We start from the raw sequence: 10,207 nt of genomic DNA, 5'->3' as shown, positions 1-10,207 counted from the left end.
CAGAAACTCTTCATTCTGAATCTTCAGTGTCTCTGCGTTTTGTTGGTGTAAAACGGTTATGATGGATATGCAAACACTGTTCTCTCTCGGAGTTTCCTTTTAATTACGCCCTTTATCCTTAGGGGAAATACAAATTATAGATATAAAACTATTATGTTTACTTATTTTGTGTGTGTGTATATATATATATATATTTGCATAAAATTGTATATAAGTACAAAATAAGTTGGATAAGTCAGATCAACACTTACATCACACAAGTTATTTTTGAATATCATCCAGTTAAATTCACTAGCTTTCCCTTACATTTGTGAGTTTTGCACAGGACTTTTACATGCTTTTCTCAAATCACAGAAGTGACGTCGACGTCCGGGTTAGCGCTAGCATTAGCCGTCAGGCAAGTGTTATTTAAATAAACTCCTGATGTACTTACAAACTTTCCAATGCCTCGTTTTATGAGTACAGAACCTATTTGTGCTACTGTAGAAGTTTGGGGCATTCTGGGCATTATTAGTGCGGTAATTTACCAGATACAGCCTTGGATCCATTAGCGCCTGCACTAAGCCATCTGGCTGATATCTCTAAATAAGCTCTAACTTTAATAATGTTCAACCAAGGGAAAAAGGCTTCTGGGGGGTGTTTGGCTCGAGGTCATGGTGCAAAGGACCCTGGGTTGATTTTACTCTGAACCTCAGCTTGACTTCACCCATAATCTTCATATTAATGCACATGCACTGATTTACTTTTACTACAATCCCTCTGAACAGAGTCCTCAGGCTGAGTTATTACTGTTATCCTCGACTGAGGTGGAGCAGACTTTAGCCACTGTGTGTGTGTGTGTGTGTGTGTGTGTGTGTGTGTGTGTGTGTGTGTGTGTGTGTGTGTGTGTGTGTGTGTGTGTGTGTGTGTGTGTGTGTGTGTGTGTGTGTCAACCTGTGCACTGATAAGCCTGTTCTCTGGGGGTTTCAGCTGCTGATTGGCCAACGGCACGCAGAGCTGATAAACTCAGTGGAGTGACGACACTATAACCGCGCGCGTGTGTGTGTGTGTGTGTGTGTCTGATTAAACTTGTCTTTTCTTTATCTCAGGCTAAATTTAGCCGCTGACTCAGTTCTGAGAGTTGTCTGTGAGAGCGAGCGCCACACACACACACACACACACACACACACACACACACACACACACGTGGGTTCTGCTGGATCTTCACTCATTTTTTGGTTCAGAAATTAATAATTTGTGGCTGTATATGTTTTTGAGTTGTTGATTGCCAGTGTTTCCTCACATGTTCTTCAGATCTACATTTATTTCTACTGTAAAGTAAAAGAACATGATGGTTTTCTAAAGAACTAGAGAATGTTCATTAATGAAGAAATAGTTACTGCCACTTTCTGAAAATACGCAAGGACTGGAATACAACTATCTGTTTTTAATCCTCATTGTGTTGCTGATCTTAATGAAGATCATTTTCATATTTACTCTATAAAGTCCATTTTTACACTATATTGTATGCATCTGAAATGAGAAGAATTCAAAGCAAAAAATATTACTTATTACTTATTCTTATTTAAAAGAATGTTTGTTCTTTTAGTCCATGAAAAGCAGTTTTTATTCGCAGAGTAGATACAGTTGCACTGTATTTTGCATTATTTATATTATTACAAATGCTCTTTATATCGGTTGCATTCAGAAATATTAGTGATTTGATTTGAGCAAACCCTAAGATGAGCATTAGTGATGGCGATGTGTGCCCTAGAAAACTGAATATGATTAGATTAGGGAAGTTTATTGAGTCCTAATGGTTAGTCATTAAACCTGCATTTCACTGCTGGCTTTTCCTTATTACTTTTAAGGTCAAGATGTTGTTTTTCTTCTGCCTGAATATCCTCGAGCTGCGAGAGTCAGTGTGTTTTCTGTGAAGCTCCGGACGACCTTCCGCTGGTTTCTGCGTCTTCGCCGGGTTGTAAATTGGTGTGTGAGGGCGAAGCGAGACGCGTCTCGGGCTTATGCAACGTTCTGCAATGTGCAGCCAACAGAACTACAGTCTGAGAGATACTCGTATCCCTGACTTCACTGTGAACCGTGAACAAGATTTGACTTCCATTCTTTCTACTTCAATATTTCACTTGCCATTTCTTTGTAATTATTTGTGAAATTTACTCGCATTGAAAAAAATTGTGTAAACATTCATTTTTTATTTTTACATTTTAGTTAAATTTTTAGTAATTTTGTCATTAAAAAATAATTATTTTTATGTCAGCTTCAGTTTATTTTAGTAATTTTTTATGGTTTTAGTTTTAGTTAACCCTGATCTGAATACAGTATTGCTGTAAAACAGTTTTCACTCAGAAATTGCTAATTTCACAAGCAAATACAAAGATATAATTTTGAAGTAGAAAGACTAAAATAGTATTTTTAAAGGGGTCATATGATGCTCATTATAATGAGTTAACATGCTCAAAAAACACATTATTTTTCACATACTGTGCATTATTGCAGCTCCTCTATTCCCAGTCTGTCTGAAACGCTCTGATTTCTACAAAGCCCCGCCCTCAGAAAAGCTCTGAGTGCTGTGATTGGCCAGCTGACCCAGTGCTTTGTGATTGGCCAAACACCTCCAGCGTGTATCAGAAATGTAACGGCCTTTACCATAATCAGTTTCCAAGGATTTTGTAAATGCTCAGTTAATAATGTCGTCGGCATTATACTATCAGTTCGAGTCTGAGTCGTATTATGTAAATGCGGATGATCAAGCTTACATTTTAGACTCTATTTTGCAAACAAAAATAGTTCCAAACAAATCCACAGTAGAGCCATTGTGTGTCTCAGAGCAACACAGTGATGTTTCATTGAACAAAATGGTCTTAATGAATGATTCAACGACTCGCGCATAAAGAGAGTCACTTGCTTAGTCCCTGAATGAATCAGCCGTTATGAACAAATCATTTGACAATGATTCGCCAAATGCGGGTAAAAATTAAGCTTTGCAGGAAACGCTGTCAAATCACGAGCCAATTTTGCTTTATTTATTATATTTACTCAGTTTGCTGGGGAAGTTCGTGTAAGACAAATCTGCACAGATTTAGAGCAAATACTCGTGAGTCATCATGATATTATCGTATTGCACAGAATCTGCTCATATCTGGCTTACTTGAACACACACGTCACTACACAACAAATAACGGCGCGCTTGTTCATTTGCATTGAAGCATTAGTGAAGATTAAAAAGCATTTGGTGAACAGAAAAGACATTGTTATTTTCCAACATCCTACATTTTTTTGATGTTCTGTGTACTGTGTTGATCTGTCCATCTAAAATACATTTTTGGTGAAGAGGATGAAAGAGGAAGAGAGGAGATGCTGGATGACAGGATTTTGTTTGAATAAGAAACGAATGAATGAAAACCAAATTTTATAATACAGTAGTCAACATTTGAAGTGGATCAAAAAAGTTCATAAACGGGTGTTGTTCAAAATTCATGTATAAGGTTTTCATCCACTTCAAATGTTGAGATTGTGACGTATTCTTCCTTTATTTCATTTTCTTTTTTGGCAAGTAGAAGTTCTGAATGGCCAGTAATTTAAATTTTTTTTTAGCCAAATTGGCCGGTGAGTGAAAAAGTTTATGTCAAACCTTGTGTAGAAGTATTTAATGTTAGCTGAGGGTCTGCGAGAGTGAAGAAGGTCGTGATTGTAACTGGTTAAAGAGATGCGTTTATAAATAAACTATTAAGAGTGCATGAGAAAACACTGTTAAATAGATGATAAAGTAATTGCAGTCACATTGCATGCAGGGTTTTTTCCTCTGGCAGTTTCTTTGACTGGTAGTGTGTGTTAAAATGTGTTTTACACACTGAAAGTGCATGGGAGTGTTGTTATTTCTAATGTGTGTGACAGCTTTAGAGCAGTGAGTTACAGGGAAGACTTCGGCTCATACTTTATGACTTGTCTGTGAAAGCAACAGATGTGTTATCAGTGTTGGACTGGGTTTCGTCTCTCTCTCGAGAGCTGAGCCAGCTGAAATACAGTGTGTGTGTGTGTGTGTGTGTGTGTGTGTGTGTGTGTGTGTGTGTGTGTGTGTGTGTGTGTGTGTGTGTGTGTGTGTGTGTGTGTGTGTGTGTGTGTGTGTGTGTGTGTGTGTGTGCGCGTCTCCACCCTGCCTCAAGAGCAGCGTAATCCTATTTAGTGAAATTATCTTATCTTCCCTCCTCAATGACAGTGGTAGTATTATCCACTTAATCTTCCCAAATCCAATTCTCCTCAGTGCCAGGATAACGACTCGAGAGCGTGAGAGTCGCCCATCTATCATCTTTATTACGAGACGCTGCGCGAATCACGTGTGTGTCTGATGACGTCATGACAAATGTAGTACTTTTGTGGTTGTAGTTCTCATATAGTACACCTGCCAATGGCGGCTGCATCGGGAAGAATTAAAAGGCAAAAATGTGACTTGCTGTGCTTGAATCTGCATTTTGCATTATTTTTATTATCATTATTTTGTAAAAAAAAAAAAAAGTATGATTTAGCTGTTTTTACTTGAATAGGATTTTTATTATTATTGTCCTTGAAACTATATTTTGCATTATTTTATTATACATTTTTTGTCCATGAAAATATAACTATTTAGCAGTTTTAGCAAGAAAGACTGAAATAGTATTTTTAAAGGGGTCATATGATGCTCATTATAATGAGTTCATTATTTTATTTGGTGTAATAAAAGAAGTTAACATGCTTTAACGCTCAAAAAACACATTATTTTTCACATACTGTGCATTATTGCAGCTCCTCTATTCCCAGTCTGTCTGAAACGCTCTGATTTCGACAAAGCCCCGCCCTCAGAAAGCTCTGAGTGCTGTGATTGGCCAGCTGACCCAGGGCTTTTTTGATTGGCCAAACACCTCCAGCGAGTAGATACAGTTTGTCACTCAATTTGAAGTGGCGTCTTTCTCAAAAACGTGAAGAAACATCATGAACGCTGGACTATCTGTTTTTTGACTATCCAAAGCTCAACTTTATTCTAATTTCTAGTGTTTATATTGCAGTGTTAGACTGTGTGAACGTGTGTTTGGTGTAATGCACCATGTGTGAAGGTGAACAGACAGCGTTTGTTGTGGAAATATTGCCAGTGTTTCCCGGTGTCTGGATTTCTGTGTTTACTCCCCTCTTACATCACTGCACCGTCCTCACACTCGGCTGTTCACTGGTGTTACGTCAGTGTCATGAGATGTGTTATGAGTGATATTATTTCAATGTATTGTCTTATACAGCAATAGGGTTCAAATAAATTCTGACTAAAATATATTTTGAATGCATTCTAAATACATGTTGTAAAGAACATTTTAGCAATTCCAATTCTGCTTATCAATTCCAAATCTTATCAATTTCCAGTTTTGATTACAATATGGTTAAAAAAAAAGTCAAACATAGATATCAAACATATTTATTGTCTTTTTGCAAAACATTGTGTTGAAGCTGAACAAAAATCAGCAGCCTAAAGAATAACTAACTAATAAAATAGACTGACTAATATACATTTCATACATTATTAATGACAAGTACACAGTCAGTAATAAAAACAAAACAAATAAGCAAATTAGCAATAGAACAAATGAGTACAACTGAACTAAGTTCAGAAATTAAAATCAAATGTAAAATAAAACTGCATATTTTCTTTTTATAAATAAAATACAGATTAATCCTTATTAAAGTTACAAAAGTTATTCAGTCAAGATCAGTAAGTGATTTTCTTTTCTTTTGTTCTTTGATTCGCATTATATACGTTTATTAGGCTGCTGTCACTTTAAGACCGAATGCACCAATCCAATAGACTGTTACACGTGCTTTTTCTTTCTCAACTGTTTACGTTCACTTTAGACATCACTGAAGGTGTTTGCAAGGATATTTTGACATAATTTTGTGTGTATTTGTCCTTTCAAGTGCAAGAAAGAGAACTCAATTCAGTATTTTTGCCGAATTGCATCTTCTTGCGCTTGAATGGTTTAAAACCACTTTAAAATGTGATAAGCAGAATTGGAATTTTAATATTATAACAATTCTCAGATTCTTGACCTTAAAGGATTATTTAACGTCAGAATAAAAATGTCCTGATAATTCACTCTCCCCCTCGTCATCCAAGATATTAATGTCTTTTGTTCTTCAGTGGAAAAGAAATTAAGGTTTCTGAGGAAAACACTCCAGGATGTTCCTCCATATAGTGTCTTCAATGGGGTCCAACGGGTCGAAGGTCCAGATGTGAGTTTCAGTGCAGCTTCAAAGTCTCGACACGATCCAGCCGAGGAATAAGAGTCTCATCTAGACACACCAGCGGACATTTTACAACTAAATAAACATTTATATACTTTTATAACCACTAATGCTGGTCTTGCACTCGCTGTGATGCGACACACATTACGCAATCAGGGTGAAAGGTCAAGCGTGACGTAGGCGTAAGAACCGACCCAGTGTTTACAAAGAGAACGTGCAAAGACTGAGACAAACGCCATTGACAAAAGAAATTAAAATAAAAGAAAATGAGATGAGAGTTTTTCGCCCTACTCTACATTTCTGAACCGGAACACGCGTGACCTTTCAACCTGATTACGTAATGCGTGAAGTCGTGGACGTGCAAGACCAGCATTTGTGGTTAAAAACTATATAAATGTTTATTTAGTTCTAAAATGTCCGCTGGTGTGTCTAGATGAGACTCTTATTCCTCGGCTGGATCGTGTCGAGACTTTGAAGCTGCACTGAAACTCACATCTGGACCTTCGACCCGTTGGACCCCATTGAAGACACTATATGGAGGAACATCCTGGAGTGTTTTCCTCAGAAACCTTCATTTATTTTCCACTGAAGAAAGAAAGAAATTTTCAGGAAATTTTTTATTCCGAAGTGAACTAATCCTTTAAGTCCATTAATCCATTCCTCCTCATTATTGCCGCTCTGCTTGGACGTGTGTGATTTATTTTGTTGGTTTTATTTGTGTTTGGCAGCGTCACAGAAACCAAAGGAACCAGGAGCCCCTGTGGCGGCGTGTGGCGAATGCGTTCTACACACTCCTGTTCGGGAGAGACGCCGACGCTCAGGACGGGAGGGCGAATCGCAGGTGAAACACAAACTGCCATCCGTGTCCCAGTCCACATCCCGGAGCGGGACGGTTAGCGGCACTGTCTGGTATCTAACACGGGTTTTGAGGGGGGAAAAACGAAGACTGAAAGGAAGAACCTCCGCAGGACGGGGGACGGTTTTTTATGGCAACCTCTTTTCCCCCGACGAAGATGCCATGATGTTCTTGAGATTCTAACAGGAATATTTTCATAAACATGTTGAGGTATTTTGTACAGTATGCTGTTCGTGTTTAAGTTTCTTTGCACTTCCGTACGTGTATTTGAATGAGCTCCACGAGTCTTGGGAACGCCTTACCGTCCCACGCAACCGCCGAAGCGAACGGGTGAAGATCCTGATACTTTTCCTTCAGAAATCTCCCAGGACGTCACTTACAAATCTCCAAAGAGGCCGTTTCTCCGAAAGAAAAAAAAAAGCTTTTTGCACCTCAAATTTCTTGGTGTTTTGATGTTCTATTTACTTTTTTATTACATCATTGTTGAATTTTTTTATTGTTCTTCCTGTTTTTTTAAATAATTAGGAATATGATCTAGACGTCCTTGTGTTTGTCAAGCAACCGAAGAGGGTTTGATGAAGTCAATGATGAGTTGATGTACTGCTGTTATTGTCTTTTTGATTTCATTTGATTTCATTTCATTCAGTTCTTGGCATCAGGCTAGTCAACAATCAACAGCATCTAACATCACAATCCAGTAATATGGATTGGGAAAATATCGTGTTTCGTCATCCATTCATGATTTCGGGTGAAAACTGTTCAAGAATATTGTGGTAACGCTTTACAATAAGGTTTTATTTGTTTCAACTGCATTAGTTAACATGAACTAAAAATGATTAATAGTTTTAATCTCAACATTTACTAAAGATCGCAAGTTGTACGTTAGTTAATGCACTGTGAACTAATATGAACATTAACAAAGGTTAATAAATGCACTGTAAAAAAAAAATATGTTTCGACTTAAAAAAGTAAGTGTTTGTGCTGCCTTCAAATTTTAAGTTCGGTCAACTCAAATATCCAAGTTGTCACTTAGTACAACTTCACATTTTAAGTTGACTAAACTTAAAATTTTAAGGCAGCACGAACACTTACTTTTTCAAGTTGAATAAACATATTTTTGTACAGTGTATATTGTTACACTGTAAAAATGCCTTAAATTAAGTACAATCAAGTTGGATGTTTAAGTCATTTCAACTTAAATTACATTAAACTCACTTTATTTGTTGAATCTTGTATTAACTTATGACAAAAAGTTGAAAATTGCTTAACTTAGTTTGATGAGTTTAAGCAAAGTAAAAACATATTGTCATAACTTATTGATTATATGTAGTTAATGTATTAACTAACGTTAACAAATGAGACCTTATTGTAAAGTGTTACCAATACGGTTTTATCAGGCCTTAAAAAATCACCAAATTAAGGTAAATATTAGAATAAACGGGAACACTTTACAATAAGTTTTCAGCATTAGTTAATACAAACTAACAATAATAAACACTTCTAAAGCATCTTATAAGTAATACATTAATGAAATCAAAATCAATGCACCATTAACTAACTATAAATAGTGATTTATTATTGCCCAACGTTAACAAAGATAAATAAAGTGTTACAAATGTATTGCTCATTGTTAGTCGATGCACTAATGGGACCTTATTGCATAAACGTTTAGCAAAAGTGTTGACTTAACGTCTCCAACTCACTCAGGTACTTCAATCCACTCAATTTAAAATGGCCAATAGATACAAACCTGTTTCACGTATGGAAGATGATTTCTGTGCCTACGACATGAACAGAACGACCTAGACTGTGTTTACACTAACATACAGCAAACATATCAGCCTCAGCCTTATTGTAGTCGTCGTCGGCTCTCTTCACATGTCATTTTGTGTTTATATATCATCTTAAACTGTGGTTCTCTTCACCCTGGCCAGTGGTGTCGTGGCCTGCGAGCAATACTGTGTGAATCTGAGAAGCGACTGCATTACTTCTCCTCTCAGGACACTTGGCGCTTTCGATTTCCCTGTTTTATTTCTACTTTTATATCCGTCAGGTGATCTGTACAGTTTTGGTGGTGTAAATTTCTTTCTTTTCTTTTTTTTTTTTAAATAGAACCACTACTTTATTTGTAAAAGACGTGAGGAAGACCTTCTTCTGAAGACTGTAATTATTATGTTTGAAGACACTGATGCATTCAATGCTGTTTCTCTGATTTGTCTGTCCTGTATTTTATTTTTAATTTTTTTCATCTTGAAGGAGTGACACACATTTTGTGGAAATTTTCCCGCCAACATGCGGTTCGTTCATTTAAAACCAGAGATGTTGGCAGAATGATTAAATGAAGGAAAGCATACACTTTTTGTTTTATAATTTTTGAAGAAGATAAAAGTCCTCATCATTGATCAGAGCGGTGTCAAATATTGAAATCCAGTAACATTCAGCTCATATTTTCACCCCAATAATCAAAAGAAAGAAGCGAGAATCATTTTGCATTTAGTTTCATTACTTGAAATAAAATAAAATACAAAATGCAAATTATTTTATTTCAGCCAGTTCCCAAAGCAACATTTCACATTTGAATTTAGTTTAACTTTATGCACTAAAATAACTAAAACTCAAATAAAAAATTATTAAACGACTATTAAAAATGACAACGACAAAATTACTAAAAGTAAAAAATAAAAACAGATTCAAAATATTAATAAATAACACTTCATTTGTAGTTCAGTTGTAAGTATAAATCATGGTAGCAATTAATTGATGAGGTTTATTTTATGCTTTTAATATTTGTTTCCTAATGTACATGGAGAAGAATAAATTGATTATTTCATTCAATTAATGCTAAAAAATCTGGCTGATTTTCATCATCGAAATACAGTATTGAATTGAATACAGAACAATTGCCAAGTCTGTTTATTTCTATAGTGCTTTCAGTAATAAACAGAAAAATCAATGATGCAAATTCAAGTTTTGCTGTAAAGCAGCTAAAAAAAAAAATCTTTATTCAATTCAATTTTCATGACAATAATAATGCAAAGTAATAAACAATGGCTTCTTTATTGAAGGCATGTACACTCTAAAAAATAATGG

At 36.0% G+C, this 10,207-nt stretch overlaps 1 protein-coding gene across 1 annotated transcript in view; it reads left to right on the top strand.

Moving 5' to 3' along the window:
- bmf1 (BCL2 modifying factor 1) overlaps nt 1-9,784 on the top strand; it is a 25,001-nt gene extending 15,217 nt beyond the window's left edge. Inside the window, exon 4 of the mRNA XM_081347674.1 lies at nt 6,990-9,784. Within this exon, the coding sequence (XP_081203800.1) occupies nt 6,990-7,106 (117 nt within the window). The 3' untranslated portion in view covers nt 7,107-9,784. The remainder of the gene's footprint in view (nt 1-6,989) is intronic.
- The last annotated feature ends 423 nt before the right edge of the window (nt 9,785-10,207 follow it).

The sequence above is a fragment of the Scardinius erythrophthalmus genome, assembly GCF_964197995.2.
Source record: "Scardinius erythrophthalmus genome assembly, chromosome: 19".
Classification (NCBI taxonomy): Eukaryota; Metazoa; Chordata; class Actinopteri; order Cypriniformes; family Leuciscidae; genus Scardinius; species Scardinius erythrophthalmus.
The sequence above is the reverse complement of the archived record's forward strand: the minus strand, read 5'-3'. Positions and strand labels throughout refer to the sequence as shown.